A 17,929-nucleotide genomic window follows, 5' to 3' on the forward strand; every position below is an offset into this window, starting at 1 on the left:
ATTCACTGATTTTCCCAGCAAATTCTGGGCCACTGGTTCATGCCAAATTAGGTACATATAAGCAGACAGATTTCTATTAGGGTTGATACAATAAGTGTTTTTAAAAATTCCATACCTTCCACTGAAATGCTAAACACAACTGGCTGAAGAGTTGTTTCATATCAGAACGTTTTCACTATTGCCCACTAATTGACGTCAGTGAGTAATAGTCTTCAGTGACTGATGTTAGCAGACAATAGAACAGACACTGCTGCCCACTGTCACAAAGCACAGGCAAAAAGGGTTACAAAGTTCCCCATTTTGAAAAATAAATTTAAAGTCTAGAGATGTAATAAAAACACCGAGTTTGGGCTACTAAAACAAGTTTAACTCATTTTCGTTAAAGTGATCAAGTGTGCAATAACTTGTTCAAGTTCTGGTTTAAGGTCCACATTTTACCCCTAGAGCTCTCCAGTGGAGTAAAGATGTATACAACTACACACCAATTTGAGAGAAATATCCAGATTCCTAGCCAACATTCTTCCTTTCACAAATTATGAAGTGCAACTAATTACTTGTTGCCTGTTACTAGCATAGAGGATTTGCCAAACCAGACGGGTCAAATATAATTATAGCTGTTACAATGCAGCAAGGCCTATTGAAAAGTAAATACAGATAAGAGCAATCAATAAGGTTCATGAATTGTTAAGCTTTGAAATAAAGTGTGGATGTGATGCTTCAGTTATACAGCACCTTAGAATGCATCTACAATACCAGATTTAAGTTTACGCACTAGGCACCAGGAAATGCACAGAAACAAAAACAGAAGTTGCTGGAAAAGCTCAGAACTGGAGCTCTGATGCAGGGTCACTGTACCCATAATGTTAACTTTGATTTCTCTGCACAGATGCTGCCAGACCTGCTGAGCTTTTCCAACAACTTCTATTTTTATTTCTGATTTGCAGTTCTTTCAGATTTTATTTACTAGGAAATATACATTGTGCTTGGAGATTATAGTGCAGATTCATCCAAAGGACACCACAATTTAAATTATAAAGACGTGTACCATTATGTTTATATTCCCTTGAGTTTATGTAGTTTTTTTTGGGGGGGGGGGGGAGCGGGGTTTGCCAGTGGTGTTTGAAATTATATAAACTCATTTTCCACTGGTGGGAGAAATCCAAAACAATAGATCATCTTAAAATTTAGCAAAGCCTTTAAAGGTGAGAACCTTTCCCAAACAACAGTGAGTAGTAAAAGCATGTAACGTTCACAAAAGAGCCTATGGATGCTGGGACAATTGAAATTTAAGTCAAAGATGAGAACAGTTTTGAAATAGGAAAATGCTGGACAATTCATCAGATAGATCAGCAGAGGAAGGAGAAAGAGATTTAACATCTGCAGTCAATTTCCCATCAACAGCATTTCTGGTGTGTTTAAAACTTCCAGTTTGCACAGTATTCTGTTTCTAGATTAATGCATAGATTTTTGTTTGGCTTCAAAGAATATGGCCAAAGGCGACAAGATAAATCATCCATAATCTAACAATAAAAGACCAGACTCTACAGAATGAATGACACATGCTATAGACCTGGATCTCATCAAAAACTGTGAACATTCATGTGAACTAGTCTGCAGAAAGCAGTTTCATAGATAGATGTTACAGTACAAGCATGTATCAACGTAGCAACTGAAGCAATTTGCCAAATTCGCAGGTGTAACTGAACCTTACCACACTTCTTGATAAACAAAGCTAGCTAAATATATTTATATTTTAGAAAAGGGACTTTCAGATAACCTATTAATAATTAGAACTGCAATTAATTGCTAATTACTTATTTTGTAGATTATAGCAGACAAGGATTTTGGAGTTGGCCACAAATATTCAGATTGCTACAAGACAATATTAAGCTTTTGAACAAGAGATATAAAGGTCATTAGTCAAGCACATCATCAAGGATTTAACAGTGAAATTCTAAACATATCATGCTATTTTCTTGCATTCCTAGAACCTTTTACATTTGGATGTCAGTTGAGTCTTTGTTTACTATTGTCATTTTGTGTTATATATTCTAGTTAAGCAATCCCTTCGGAATATCAGGTATTATGCTGTAGAACAATTGGATAACTGAGAAATTGGTTCTTGAAATTCAGTTCAAAACAGCAAGCTGTTCAGTTGCCTATTCTGCAGAAAATTGACATTGAATGTTGTTATGCAGATATCTAAATCACCCAGATGATGTCTTGGAGAACTATGACTCTATAGATTTCTAACCATAAAGTTTGGATGGTAAACTTTTTCATCTATTACTACTAAAATAGTGAAGAGTGTAGAGAAGAGAAAGAGAAAAAGAAGAAAGAAACACATTACAGAGAAATAGATTTACATTCTAAAATATATACATATATTACAACAAAGAGAAATTAAACAGCATGTTATTTTCATGAAATGTTTATGTATTATAATTATTGAAATCACAGCAGGAAACCTAATAATTCAAGGCTTCAGATACAGATCGAAAACATTTGGGTAGCATGCCTCAACATAGTTGGCTTAGCAAGGACTTTAGGTGCTGGCACTAACCATCACTATTTACAGAATAGAGCTCTCCGTAGACCTAATGGTACAACACCTTTTCCTTCACTATGTTCAAGCAAACTACGTCTAGATTGGTACAAGTCAGTCAAGTCAAGCCTGAAAAGCGTGACTTAAAAATCAAAAATTTACGTGAATAGGTTATGGTGTTATTAGATTTAGTCTGATTTCTAGAATCATCATATTCAATGTTTGAGTTGTCCTACAGCAAGCAAATGGAAAGTGTACCAGTAAGAGTCATAAAATCAACAAGTCAGGACAAATTTGGATTCTTCGCACACTTACACAGACTGCAGTTAAGTGCCGAAAATGGTTATACTCACTTGTATGTCTTTGTACGGTCCACCCAGAAACCAGAGATGATGGAACCTACCATCCCTGATACCACTAAAGTTAGTCCAATTCTGCCAGCATTTAATTCTTCACCCTTGCAACAAAAACAAAATTCAAATTGACATACAAAATGTTTTCCTCCTATCTAACAGGATGCTAACAAACATCCCACGGTGCTCTGCTAGCAATTATCAGGCATAAAATCCGAAATAATCCAATATGAAATCAGTCAATTTTCACTTTCCTTCATAAAGTATTCTTACACCTGTGAAAACATGCAATATAGATGGGAGCAAAATGATACTATACGCAAGACAAATATAAATTAGCATGTGTTAAAATAAAGTGAACGGATGCAAAATAATATTAATGTGGAACTGCAAATCACAAGGAATCAATGGGGACCCGAAGTAAATCAGCATTGATTTGTTTTACTAAAGAGTCAATTAACAGAAACAATGCAAGATCAGAAGGCAACTATGTTACAGTTAAGTAACTACTTGCAAAATTTTATCAATGGATTCCACTGTCAGCAAGGGCAAAAAAAATCAAAAAGCTATGCATGTTTGGAAACAACTGAGTTTACATGTTATTCAGTTGGTGATCACCTTGATAACTTTATACAGATGCATTTTTAGAATAAAAAGTATTAAATACTAATCTAATTAAATTAAAATCATTTCAAACCCCCCACAAATACCATCTGTTATAAAGATAAAAGTAATATTACGGTAAGGAAAGCAGACATTGAATTTGGTCAAGTAATCATGCATTTTACTCGTGAAAACAGCTCATATTTCACAAGAAAAACTTTTGTTAGGGTGATTGGAGATTGAAACTTCATATGAAATTTCACTTAGTTTGAAGATTACCAACTTACCTCATAGTAAGTAATGATCATCTGATTTAATAGCGTTCCTACAGAATAATAGGAGCCTGTCAGAATACCTAAAAGAGATAAAATAAATGTATTAGCTCAGCTACAGTAATATATCTCTTAAAACACACAATATTATTCCAAGCTTTATTCGACTGTAGACCCGCCTTGCCTGTTTATATTCTCAAGCTGGAGCTGAAACCTACAAGTCTTGGATTAATCCTATGCTCATCATGTCCACCTAATGCAGAGTGATAGTCAATAAATGTTGAATTAAAGAGTCAAAACTGTAGAGTACAAGTCCTAAACTATGAATAACTTCAAATTTTCCACAGTATGCCATTAACTAACCCATTCCAACAACAAGTTCCATGAACTGTCTTTGAAGTGAATAAGGCAATGTCAGTGCAAAACCTAATCTAAACACCCTAAGCTTCAACTTCTGCTTGCCATTGAGGTGACCCTGTAAAGCGATTCACTGGCATGAGCCTTCCAATGTTATGTTGTAAAAGATATCACAATTTCAGAGGACTGAGAACACCCTCAGACATTCTACTCTAGAGTAACCATTTACAGGAAACCAGAGTGGAGGACTGATTTAAAGGGAAATAGGTTCACCCTGATTCAAAGATTTCAAACAAATCCAAGAACAGTTGAATGAAGGTAAAATCATTGAGAATTAAAGTCTGTTCTATGTATGAGATGGAATATATTTGTCCAAACTAATCAACTGCTGATGAATTAAGTCGTCAAAGAAAAATTAATCTGTTAATCAGGAATATTTTGATAGAAGCTCATGGTTGCGCCATAGTACTTCAGTAGTTTTTATGCCAATGAATTTTTAATTTGCATAGAAAGCTCTTGTCAATATATGATCACCAGACCCAGACCTGCAAACCTAGAGAAAATTTTGAACACTCAGTCCAACAGCTATGAAGAACATTCAACAAATTAAAGCTCAAGTACTAAACAAAGAACGAGAGTGAAAAGAAATAAATTAAATACAAAGTATCTCAAAACTAAAATTCAAATTGGAATTATTGAATTACTCACCATAACTTAGCAGTAGTAGCACAAATGGAACATTCTTGAACAAGTTTATAATTGATTGTTTATAAGAATACTCATCAGGAGTGTCCAAAAGCACAGCCTGTGACTGACTTGGAGGAAGTGGAGGCTTTTCCTTGAATACTATTTAGAAGAAAAAATATCAAGTGTAAGCATAGAAGGGCAAACTTCAGCCTTCCAAACCAAAAGCTAAACCAAGAATTGTGTACAACTTCAGTTTACAGCATTACAAGAATCCAAGATATAAGGGAAGATGGAGAGAAAAAGTAAATACTGTGACAAAAATCAGGAAGAAAGTTTAAATTAAAAAATTGGCAGTCACTAGGGGTAATAAAACCCCATCTTAATTCTAGAATGTCAAACTTCTAGCTTCTTGCACCACAGCACTGATATGTATTTTCTTTAAAAACTTCCATCAACGCAAGACATTTTCAACATCTACTCCAATCTTCAGATTCCATCCGTTGCATGGGGAGAAGGGGGAAAGAGACGTTCGAGTAGAGACCAGACCTAGATAACCTAAACCAGAAATGACTTAAAAGTTAAGGTTTACTAAATAATTTAGCCTCATTGGAAAAGTTAAACATACCATGTATGCAGGCTAGGGTATGGACACCTGTTTCTCTAAGTTACTTTCTGCATACTATGGAGCCTTTCCAATTTTTTTTTTCTAACTAATTGTTTGGATTTCTCATTACAAAATCAGGTACAGCTATTTTCCTACTACTGGGCAGAGAATAAACTTGCCCAACATAGGACCCAAACCCAATTTAACATTCCAGGATCACAAAGTTAACAATGATACCAGTTCAAATTAAAATCCTGATTAAAATGATTAATATCCATGTTTTCTCAAGTATTTTTATTCAGGCTAAAGGGGATTGAATGACTACTAACAAGTGAAACACAGACCTATCAGCAAAGTGTACTTAAGTAAAATTACTCGCACAGTTTCTTCAGATCTGACATAGGCATGATGGACCAAATGGCCTCTTTTCATCTTGGATGACTATATTCAATAGCTAAAGAATCTTTTAATCCATGTTTAATGTACACGATAGAAAGCCAACAAAAGGCATGAATTAGGAAAGTGGATGCATTTATTAGCTACTTGGTAATCAGTTGAACTAGGATTTACATGGTTCCCAAACGAGAGTACAGAGTCAAGAGCACAAACACAATGCGAGCGCGCCATGGTACATAAAGCCCAGTTCAGATCAATTTTGACTGGGCAACAATTTTTCATTTTAAATTCCTTGTGCTTTGGAAAGTGGACATTTGTTCCTTAATTATCCCCTATTACATGACAGCTGGGACTTGGATAATTTCTTGGAATTCATGTCCTACATTAAACAATCTATTCTACAACATCCTGTCCTAGTCAACCTAAACTAAATTAGCTATGCTATGCACTAACTTACCCATTTAGACAAGGTTTCCACAAAGATGTATGATAGAGCTTAAATTCACTGATGAATTCATTAATTTGATGCAGCCAAAATGACCGTAAAACATTTCGTATCACTGCAGAAACAAAGTGTTATGTTCTGCAGGTCTGATATTGCAACCACAGCAGCTTTGAAAATTTACCAAATGCTGTCCAAACTGACCAATTGCCATGGTTAACTTGTATGTTGCCAAGTCAAGTTTGCTGAATTAAGGTTTGTTAAGGAATTGCATGATTTTAGAGTGTTATGCCAAGCAAAGTCTATTAACTAATGCAGTTAGGTGCTGACTCTAATGTTTGTTTTCAAGTGTGAAAAAATTAGTGTTTCTACCCTCTGGTCCATCTTATTTGTATGCAAAATCCTGTGGATGCATGCTTTCACATACCAGCCATGAATACAATCAGAATTCACATTTTTTAAAACAAAATAAACTTACCTGCTACAACCAAGAAGAAGAGCACCGTGGCTACTGCTGCTGTTCCATAGAACAATATACTTATATTTCTTGCCATTAGGTTAAGATCGTCTTTAGTATTAGGCACCAAAATTGGAGGTAAAAGAAATCCAAAAGCCACACCCAACTGTGAAATAAAGAAACAATTCAAATATGAAAACATGACATTTGTTGTATTGAAATAATTGCAATTTATATTAAGTAGGGATAATCATTCAACAGCCTGGGTAGTATTTCAAAGCTCAAAACTCTTTTGTTTTATGTACAAACATAAGACTTGGGAGCAGGAATATGCCAGTCAGTCCCTGCAGCCTGCACCACCATTTAATGAGATGACATTTGATCCAATTGTGGGTTCAAAACATACATTCTCACCTACCCTATAAATCTTCACTTCCTAACTGGAAATGCTTGCCTCTCAAAGATTGAGGAAATGAGAATGTTCTGAATTGGAGTTTGGCAGATTAAGATTAAGGTGCATACATTGCTATGGAGCTCCCTCTGCACTTGAACCTAGATAACCTATAGTCTAGATGCAAATTAATTATAGAGCTTTAAAAGATGAGGAGTTTGGTCACGAAGGAGCTACCTGCACAACACTTATTTTTCCTTGTTGATAAAATGTGGAGCTGGAAACGCACAGCAGGTCAGGCAGCATTGGAGCAGGAACATAGACGTTTCGGGTTGGTACTTTTTATCAGGATGTGGGGTGGGGCGCTGAGAAATAAATAGAGGGAGGGTGTGGGGCAGTAATTGGTGGATGCAGGTAGGGGATTATTGTGATTGGTCAGTGGGAAGGGTGGAGCGGATAGATGAGGAAGATGGACAGGTTAGGTCCAGTCAAGGAGGTGGGGAAGAGAGGGAAGGCTGGACATGGTATGAGGTTAGGGGTGGGGAGATTTTGAAGCTGGTGAATTTTATGTTAAGACCATTAAGCTGTAAGCTCTCAAGGCGGAATATATTTCCATCTATAGAATGTACCTTGCACTCCAACAAATACATTCCATTGGGATGGTGGGAGATATTGCAGCATCAGGAGATTTATCATAGCCTGGCTTTGAATTACTAAGCTTCACGTGAAAACAAAATCAATGACTGACAGGACACCAATTATAAATGCACATAAACAATAACACAGCCCAAGGTCTATTTGAAGTATAGCTTTGCTAAACCTGTGGCCTTTGATTTATTGGTATTCCACCTGCCCCCAAGCATCCTTTCAAAACATGTCTAATCAGTGAGGCCAGAGCTAATATTCAGTATTATTCCATATTCGGTCATTTCCTTAGTGGTCTTTACCCCAACCAAAAGTGAATCTCCCACGTTCTCCAAGTAGCTTAAATTATTAGCAACCTTTTGCATTACTATTACAATTAAAAATTGAAATAATGGATAACACTACAAGTGCCACTACTCCACAGTGAAATATTTCAAAAGGCTACCACATGAGCAAGACACAAAAGGAAACTGTGGTACAGACAAATTTGGAAATAAAAATTGGAAGATAATGCGCAAATGTATAAAATAATTGAGCACTGATTGAGGCACTTAATCTCCTTTCATTACCATATGTGCCCAAGACAAAGATATTGTGGTTCTCCAGATCAAAGTACAGTAACCATATTCCTGAACAACTGATGAAAACTGCAAGGATATCAGCACTGATCCCTTTATCAAATTGTTCTCAGTTGAGCTACCCATTGCCAATTACCTTAAAGGCCTACTGAATGGTAGCTGCTTCAGTAGGATACCAGAGGACAATTGGTACTTGTGGATTAACTCAGTTACTGTTAAACAACTTCAGAACTAGCCTACAAGCACCTAGCTGCATATGTGCTTTGTGGGATATAATGTTTCTCAGAGGTTAGTATTTAATGGCAACCTCTAACTGCCCTCAAGAAGGAGGACAGAAAATTATGAAGTCCCTTTGTTGAAGTACTTTATATAGAGAGAAGAATTCAAAATAGAGGCCATATACCTTCAAATGCCCTAAAAAGCAGGGAAAAATTAGATTAGGAAAACTTCTGGAAGCAAAAGTCTATTGAGATTTCTGCTGCTAAAACACTCAACTGAAAGAGTCAGTGATTAGAGCAGCAGTGGGCAAGTCTACAAAGGCATTTGAGCCTGGGCACAAAGTTCCCACAGCTGAGTAGATTGTGACAGTGGCTGGGTACTGGACCATATTAACATTAAAAGTAATCTTCCAATATCCTAAGGAAGGAAAGATCTAGATTGCCAAAATTCCAATGATTAGAGGATATGCATGTCACATTTTTGTCTGTCATTAACAGTGAGATCACCTCTCTCAACTACAGATCAACAAAGCCCATAGGCTCATTATTCATTTTTGGGAGAAGGGGAAATGCACATCTGGCAGCGATATCGGCACATTGCTCCTAGGTTGCAATTTATTTTCTAATATGTACTATCAGCCTCTTTTCACATCTATGTTCATTTTATCTTCACCCGAGCAAGTTGATCTTTCTTTTATTCTCCTCAGTTCGGGTACGAGGAAAGGGAGTTATTATTTTACTTTGCTGGGGGAAAAAAAAACTTCTGGAACATTTGGGGAGGCAATGTCCATTGAGTGAATTTAACTTGATTATTTGTTCTTTAAGGTTTAATTGAAGCCTCATTTTATAAACAAAAATATATTTTAATTGGCTACATTCATTGTTTCCCAGTGTTACAAATTCTAATAACTGTGTTTTGATCCCTTGCATGTCAATCCCAAAACAGAGTAAACAAAGTTGGACTTTTTCTTTTAGAAAAGTGCATTGACCAGTTTGCACGATTGTAAATGGGTTTAAAAAACCTCTAGAATGAAGTACAGGCCATTTATAATGAGAAACTATTAATTTATACATACACAGGTATAATAATCTATAGATATACACATATACATTCTAATTGAAGCACAACTGCCAGCAACAACAGGCCAGAGCCACTAGATGTGATTTGAATGTGTTTAGATTGCAGATTCCCCATACAAATTGATATGAGGGTGCACTAATAAACTTAGATAATTTGAGTTTATGGATGTGCAGTTAAAAGGATATCTGACCTGAATGACGTTGAGTAAATGAACTGGCTTAGGATTTCCAGGAGATATTTGAAGAGATACACTAAGGTACTTGCAGAAAACATGTTTGCAGAAAACATGTTTATAGTGTACAGAGTAATGTAGTGGTATGAACAGATAATTTGCTGTCCAAGAAGGATGAGCATAGGCATACATTGGTCATTTTCTGGTTGACAAAACATTATAAGTGATGTGTTTCAATGATCAGGGTCACAGTCTTCAGAATTTTATACAAGTCGGATGACGGAACCAAAAGGTATGATTAGATCCAACAAGTCCTCATCGACCCTCCGAAGAGCAACCCACCCTGACCCATTCCCCTACGGGCAATTTAGCATGGCCAATTCACCTAACCTGCACATCTTTGGACTGAGAGGGGAAACCGGAGCACACGGACGAAACCCATGCAGACATGGGGAGAATGTGCAAGCTCCACACAGACAGTTGCTGAGGTGGAAATTGAACCCGGGTTGCTGGCACTGTGAGGCAGCAGTGCTAACCACTCAGCCACCATGCCACATGTCAGCTAAATTTGCTGGACGACAAAGATAGGTCAGAAAATATGTTGGGGAAAAGATGACAACAAAGTAGAGATCTGGTAACTTTGAGTTATAACACAGGAAAATCTGAAAGTGTTCATTTTGACAGGAAGAATAAAAAAGTAACATATTATCTCAACCGCAAGAGATTGCAGAGCTCCAAAATAGAGGGATCTGGATTTGTAGCACAAGATTTGCAGAAATGTATTATGCAGGTACAGCAAGTCATTAGGAACGAAAATAGAATGTTCAAATTGTGAGAATTGAATCCAAAAGTAGGAGGTTGTACCTCAAGTTATACAAGGCAGTGGCTAGACCACATCTGGGGTACTGATGTAAAAGCACTGGAAGCAGTTCAAAAGTTCACAGAGGATTGCTTCTCTTTAAGCAGAACCTAGACTAGGGGTCACTCTTTAGTATGCAATCTTGTACTTCAGAAACGCACTTCAATAATAAAATATGCAGTGTGCCTGGTTCCACTCATGTCACGATCTTCTCAGATCCTCACAAACCACATTTGGCCTCCTGACTTGACGGCGATGGAAGACTAGGAGATATATTTGGCTGCAATTATAAATTGTGAAAGAGTTTTTCTGCCGATTGTCCTCAATCTCAGGGATGTCCAGCTTCAAGCAGCTGCATTCTGTACTTTCCCCCACTTTACAGCAGTGGGACAAAACAACACAAAAGACGTCTCATTCTGCAGATGCAGCATAGTTTCCAAAAGGACACTGCAGTGGTCTCTCTTGGCTAATGCATTTGCAATAGGTATAAACGTGAGGAGGTGATCAAGTATACTAACCAACTCCAGCTATGACATTCAGAGCTCGAGTCAAGAGTGTTGCTGCTAAGCTATTCTTGATCTTGGACATTAACAACCCTAAACTCAGTAACTTTTCAGCTTTTGATACCACAGTGCTTCTCAATTTTGAATACAATTTGGAAGTAGTACTTAGCTAAGAGCATTGTAGGCAATAACATGAGGTGGCACTGAACAAAAACAAAGCATTGGAGAAACTCAGCAACTCTCGCTTTTCTCTCTACAGATGTTGCCAAAGTTAATGTGGAGTCCAGTAACCCTTTTCAGAACCCATCCAGTACTGAAAGGTCACTGAACTTGAAACGCTAACTCAGTTTTTCTCTCTACAGAAAAGGCCAGATCTCCAGTGGTTTGTTTTTGTTTCAGATTTCCAGCATCCACAGTTCTTATTGTGTTTCCTTGCCCAGATTTGAGCTGATTTTGAGGGGCTTCATAGATTTTGAAATCATGCAGAGAACACCCAAGTTCACTCCTTCTTCACTACGGCACTGTTCAGCTTCCGCTAGAGGGAAAGGACATTCCCAGAGAAGATAAAAATCTGGGGACTAGTCAAAATATGTTATTCTATGAGAACTGCCAAATTTTTGCATGGCATGTCTATGAATAATTCTCCCAATTCTGGCCAAGCACCAAACCAAGAGTGTTTTTAGGAGTTGACTAGGCATGCTATGTGGTGCGTGAATCAGATGCCTAGGAGTTGATGCCAGATGGTCCACACACTCTTAATTTTATTACAGCAATTGGGATAGTTGAGTGTCTCACTAGGTCGTCTCAAAACAGAGTTAACACAGGACTGGTTGAGCCACACAAAGCAGAATAGGACAGTTATCCTTCAAGTATATTCAGGAATTTCACACTACCAGTGTTGACACTACTAACTTATTGCAGATCTATGTAAGAAACTGAATTTAACACCGACTCAAGCTACCATCTTTGAATTTGAATGAGCTTTGGATTACCGGCTCAGTAATCAAAACAATGTTAATATTCTCAAAATCAAATCTCTACTCAAGGCTGTCCATTTTCCCTTTCCAACTAAAACCAACATCACAGCATGCTCAGTCTCAGTGAGTCCCATCAAGCCAGTTAAACAGTTGAGCATGGAAAAGATCATGTCTTCATATTTTTCTGTATTTCTATTTTGGATTGAAATGAGAACTGTTTTAAAAAATCAAGGATTACAAATTACTGCAGTTTTGAAAGCAATAACCAACTATTACTGAAACCAGCAGTGTCATAAGTGTAGCTTGCAGGTAAGCTGGTGCAAAAGCTTGTGAATACTGAGATTCAATTAGCAATGAACAACTGATTAGTCTGTGGACTAGTAACCAGTTATCCATGAAGATCTTCTGCCTGCTAACTACAATTCATTTTAAATAGCTGAACAGTTTGGTGCCTTGAGCAAAACAGAGAGAAGCTACAAGATCAGGAGCTCTCTGCAGTTAATGCCACTTTAAGAAAGCCAGTTTATTATTTCTTCTGCAGTTGCTCTTAGCTTTGATTTTCAATTAAGTCAGAGAGCTTTTTTTATAGGTGTGAACCAGCCACCTGTATCTCCTGCAAGCAGTGCAGTATGACGCAGCAATTTGATCAGCACAAGAATTATCTCAGCAGGTCCTGTTTAGAGGACAATGAACTGCTTTCCCAGATTATGCCCACAAAACCCAAGAATTTTTTTCCATCTCTATGGGTGTATGCGCATGCATGCATAAGGGAGAGGTTTATAAACGGGTTAGAGTTTTAACAAGTGGAATTTATGCCAATGGATCATTTTATTTGTAGTTAGAGTTTATTTACTTGTAATAATCAGTAATTTGTGCATTCTTTTTAAAGTATGCAAAGTTTCCCCATTTATTGTTGCTTTAGATACAGGTTGACAATCTTTTATGAAGACTCCTCAAACAGTGGGGCTTAATTTCTAACGTATCAAGATTGAGATGTGACAAAAGTGGAAGTGGAGATACACTCACCTTTGCAGAACTGGACATGGTGGAGGTGCTAAGTACATGCTATCATTATACTACCTCAATTAATCAAATCTTAAAATATTCTCAACTGATATCAGTAACCCAAACAAAAATAACACTAACAAACATTTGTTAAATCAACTGGACTGCAGTTTGAATAGTGACAAATGCACACCCAATTCTAGAATTGAATCCTTATTCCAGGATCCTGCTCTCTCAAACTACAGCATATTTCAAACTAAAATTAGCTTTTGCTGAAGATATTGAATTTTGATATAGATGTAGAAGGAGGATGTCTTCAAGTTTCTGCAAATACCTAAAGGTCACTTCTGAAACTTCCGATACTTCATTATATATGACAATCCAATCTCACCTCACTTGCGCAAAACACTCATGCAAAAATGAAGAGACAATCTATTGTAGCTAACTGAAGGTAATTATAACACCAAAAACATAAATGATTACCTAGTAGGAAAGAATGACTGAAATGTATAATACTGAAACAGGAATGGACAAATACCTAAGTAGACCTATGATGAATGCACAGGCAGTGAGGTGCACAACAATTAAATTCAGAGAGCACATACTGAAACAACTGAATAGATCCTCTTCTGATCAGTGCACCTCATCCATATTGAACATCTACATGTTGAAACCTAGTGATGGGTATCAGGATTCAGTTAAGTTCCTGAATGCTACATAAAAAAAAAGTGTTGAACTCCCATGTGCTGATCACTGCTTCATATTCTATTTTTAAATAAATGCTGTTCAAAAGATTAGCAAAGACCGAATAATCCACATCAGCTGTAACCTACAGAAATCTTTGGACGAAAATGAACAGCTTCTCGTCTGATTAGATTTGCCTCTATCATAACATGCAGTCAACAGTAGATATGCTATTACTGTAATCTAACTATTTGGTTCTGTAGTATCTGAAAAAATTTCAGCTCCCAGACTGAACTAACACCTTTTCTTGTTAAGTCCTGTAATGGGCTGGGTGATTGTGGCAAAATCAGGTGTAAATCTGGCACAATCATTCAACTATTTCCAGTTAGCTTCTTACCTCACTTGGGTTGCATGAAGCACTGATATCCAGGTATGCCAATTATGTATGAAGAATAGCATTTGAAATGTTGCTGAAGGAATTCCATTATTGCGTTGTTCATAACCTTTGCAAAAAAGACCATCTACCTGTGTTTGGGAGCTAATTTTAAAGTATTGCGAGGAGGTCAAGTTTCAAAAACTGTGGCTCCACTTGAGATGTATCATTCTTTTGAAGCTGGACACCATCAGATTCTAATGCTCGTTTGTTATAGGCACGCTGGTTGAATAAGCTTGCACTTACCCCGGTGTCTATCATTTCTTGCACAGTTATAAACAGCATGTTCATTTCAATCATCAATGATCTGGATAGATTACAGCATCACATTCATCATTTGTGTTGCATTAGGGTCTGGGTGGAGTGATTATCGCCCTCTAGCTGTGTTGTTTAGTACATCTTCTGAATTCTTGGATTCCGTCTTCCTTACAGGACAGTCCCATGATTTACAACGACAGGAAACTGCAAATCCATTTTGGTTAATGCGCAATGATCTGATTTTACCTTTGAAAGGAAAGGATCCTTTGCGTATTACAATTGGGATCATTTGAAGACGCTGCTATTTTGTTCCTGGAAACTCTATATATACTGTCATAAGACTTTCTGTTTATGGATGTTATAATGGCATGTTTGTTCAATGTCTGAAGTTTGCAAGTCAGAAGTTCCAAATGTTCAGTCTATACTCAGTATGTTGTGATGATACTGCATTTGAGAATTCTCATGCATGTTCTAATTCATGAACATTAAAAAGATGCATGCCTAGTGCCTCACTCAGTTTGTCTAGCTGGCTAAACATTTTGTTTCTTCAGCACAAAGTCTGCTCACAAGTTTCATACAGTTTGCCTCACCTTTTTCTGTTACTGTAATATTAAAAACAGAATGGCATACTTGTTAGTCCTGTCTGTTATGTCTGAAGCAATCAGAAAACTCAAATCGTCTGAATCCATTTTCTCCTTAAATCCGAGAGGACTGATCAACATCTGTATCAGCTGGAAAAATGATGGAAATCCTTGTTGCCTTTCCTTGAGGTTTTGTTTTTAAAAGGTATTTATGTTCAGCAAAATTGCACAGAAATGTTCTGGAATTGTCCTTTCACAGAAAGTTTTTATTGTTCAAAATTTTTAAGAGAAAATAGAAGACATGTTAAAGCATACACAAATAGTAACAAAAATGGCATCTCAAACGAATAGCAGACACCAAATACTTAGTGACGGATTAAGCCCCCAGTTTTCAGAAGTAATATTGGGGGTAAAAAGGGGGGTGGGGGATGGAAGTCAGGAAATAAAAGGCCTGAACTGAAATGGTCTCCTTTGCTAAGAACACTAAAGAGGGCATTGCAGGATGACAAAGCTGCCACTGCCCAATGGCATGGGGAGGGCTTCTGCCAATATACTGTATTCACCAACCACTCAAAAATAACATCCACCAACCATGCCATAATTTCAAAGTGTAGATAAGAGGATGAGATCTGGAAAAATCAAAGAAAAATCAAAAAGATCAAGTCAAGGGTTATTACACAGACTCAGATCATCAACCATTGAAACAGAGGAAAGAATTTTCACTGAACAAACTGGCTCCAATAAATTAAAACCAGCGTTTCAGGAACCGCACTTCCTCAAAGAAAGGGTACACAACTTGTGCCACAAGAGCTGCCAATTTCAGACTGCCTGATGCCAAAAGGTTAGGCTGCAGTTCACCATAATGATACTTTTCAAGGGGGAAAAAAGGGGCTGTCTTGCGCAACATTTCCCATGTCTTCAGTGATTTCTTAGTCAAGTGAACGAACGATGGAATGAGACACCAGTTACAAACTTATAAAAAGTGTATTGCAAGACAGGACACCATTTTCTTCTGCCAAGTTCCCTTAACTGTAACTGCCATTTTTGAAGGTTTCCTGCTTGAATCACTACGTGATGAAATCCACATTGATGAAGTGCATGCGTTTGACTGAGCTACGTGCCCCAGCTCGAAGGGGAGTAAATATGCTTTTCTTTAAATGCAGAAAAAATGCTTTATTTGTAAGTTATCTAGAACTAGAGCTGTCGGATGAGCTGGCACCGTGGCCGAAAAGGGAACGCAACTGAATCCAAGGTAAAGGCAAATTCGAATATATGCGAATACAAAAAAAACTCAAGGCCGCCAATTTCCTTCACGGGGTTCGGGCGGTGTTTTAACTGGAGCTCCAGAACTACGTACTTTTGACGGTTTGGTGGGGCAAGGGGGGGCGGGAGGATTCGAGGTGGTCGGTGTTCAACCGCGATCGGGTCACGGGGAGAGGAAACGGCAACAATAACCGAGCCGGCTGCAGTCCTTGGGGAAGCGCGTTTTCCGGAGCACTCGGTAACCCCCCCCGGGGGGGTGGGTAGAGGGACGGAGAACGGGATGGAGAACGGAAAGGCAGCGGAAACGTGCCAAGTGGCGGCGAACCCGCCAACGGGCGGGGCACACCTCTGCAGCGGCGGGAAAGGACGAAGGAGACGGAGCGCCTCCGGCCCGCCCGTCCCAGCCGCTCACGCCCCTCTGCGGCCCCTGGAGCACCCCAAACCCGAACACCCCCTCCCCAAATTCAGACCCAGCCCCCACCCCACCCCACCCCACCCCGATGCTCCTTACCTGATTGCCCAGGACGGCGGTGGCACACGCTGTGGATACCTCCTTGGGCCCGAACCACACTGATGCTACTCGAGAGGGCAGGCCAAGGATGAAAATCTGAGCGATGGAGCAGACCGTCTGGGCGAACATGGTCACTCCGAACAGGTCCTGCCTCACGCTGGCGATTTTAATCCAGGCTCCGATACAGTTGAGGCCGGAGCCCAGCAGCGCCACAGTCCGCAAGCCCTTCTTGTCGAGCAGCCAGGCGGCGGGGAAGATGAGGGGGACGTAGACGAGCATGTAGACCACCGAGAGCCAGTCGATCTGCTCGTAGGAGACTTGGTAAAAATGGCAGAAGATGTTGGCGATAATGCTGTACTGGATCCACTGGAAGGCGTTCACCATGGAGTACAGGCTGAACACGACCAGAATGACGAAACGGTTCCAGTAAAGGCGCGTCTGGATCGGCTTCACATCGCCGGTCAGCATCGCCTCCCTCTCCTCAGGGGACCTAGCAGTTTTCACACATTTTCCGTCCTGTATAACACCGTCTATATGGCCAGTAATACCGTTTATAACCACTTCTTTACCGCAGGCGGTAGGTATTGCCTTTGTGACAGGGCACCCAGTTCCATCGGCATCCACCATTGTTAGCTTTTGTTTTATTTATTTTCTTGATACACAAAATATATGGCTTGTTCAACTTGCTTATAAACTAAAATATATATTTTTATATGTTACACTTTAGATTTTTCGAAAAAAATAAGCTTTGAAATTCGCAATTAGGAACACGCACAATTCCTGATTGAAGATGTTTCCTAAGCGACTGAGAGCGGCTCTGGGATGCAGCGGTTTATGAAGTCGCCTCGCGCATTCCTGAAAGGTGGGGCGACAATTGATGCACCTTTGGTCCAATAAGGACTAGGATCATGGGGGAGTGTATGATTGACGCGGGCTCTGTCCAGTTGTCTACCGTAACAGGCGGTGCGAGGCTTAATCCACCAACCGGTTTTCAGCATCGGAGGGTAGTACCGACCAATCGAATACAGTGGTAAGGCGGGACTATAAAACGATT

General features: G+C 38.8%; 1 protein-coding gene across 9 annotated transcripts in view; it reads right to left on the reverse strand.

The window, feature by feature from the left end:
• Positions 1-17,696, reverse strand: part of flvcr1 (FLVCR choline and heme transporter 1) — a 44,267-nt gene extending 26,571 nt beyond the window's left edge. For 8 of the 9 annotated variants that reach the window (XR_015758442.1, XR_015758439.1, XR_015758438.1 and 5 more), the window contains exons 1-5: positions 16,876-17,696; positions 6,738-6,882; positions 4,839-4,976; positions 3,789-3,856; positions 2,899-3,002 (exon numbers count right to left, since the gene is read on the reverse strand). Coding sequence is in view for 2 of the 9 variants with exons in the window: in XM_043695856.2 (XP_043551791.1) it covers positions 2,899-3,002; positions 3,789-3,856; positions 4,839-4,976; positions 6,738-6,882; positions 16,876-17,502 (1,082 nt within the window). In the remaining 7 variants the exon portion in view is untranslated. The remainder of the gene's footprint in view (positions 1-2,898; positions 3,003-3,788; positions 3,857-4,838; positions 4,977-6,737; positions 6,883-16,875) is intronic. The other variant, XM_043695857.2, reaches the window with a different exon arrangement.
• Between the last annotated feature and the right edge of the window lie 233 nt (positions 17,697-17,929).

Source organism: Chiloscyllium plagiosum, unplaced genomic scaffold, assembly GCF_037043375.1.
Source record: "Chiloscyllium plagiosum isolate Xiang-an unplaced genomic scaffold, Cpla_swu_hap1 HiC_scaffold_10, whole genome shotgun sequence".
Taxonomy (NCBI): Eukaryota; Metazoa; Chordata; class Chondrichthyes; order Orectolobiformes; family Hemiscylliidae; genus Chiloscyllium; species Chiloscyllium plagiosum.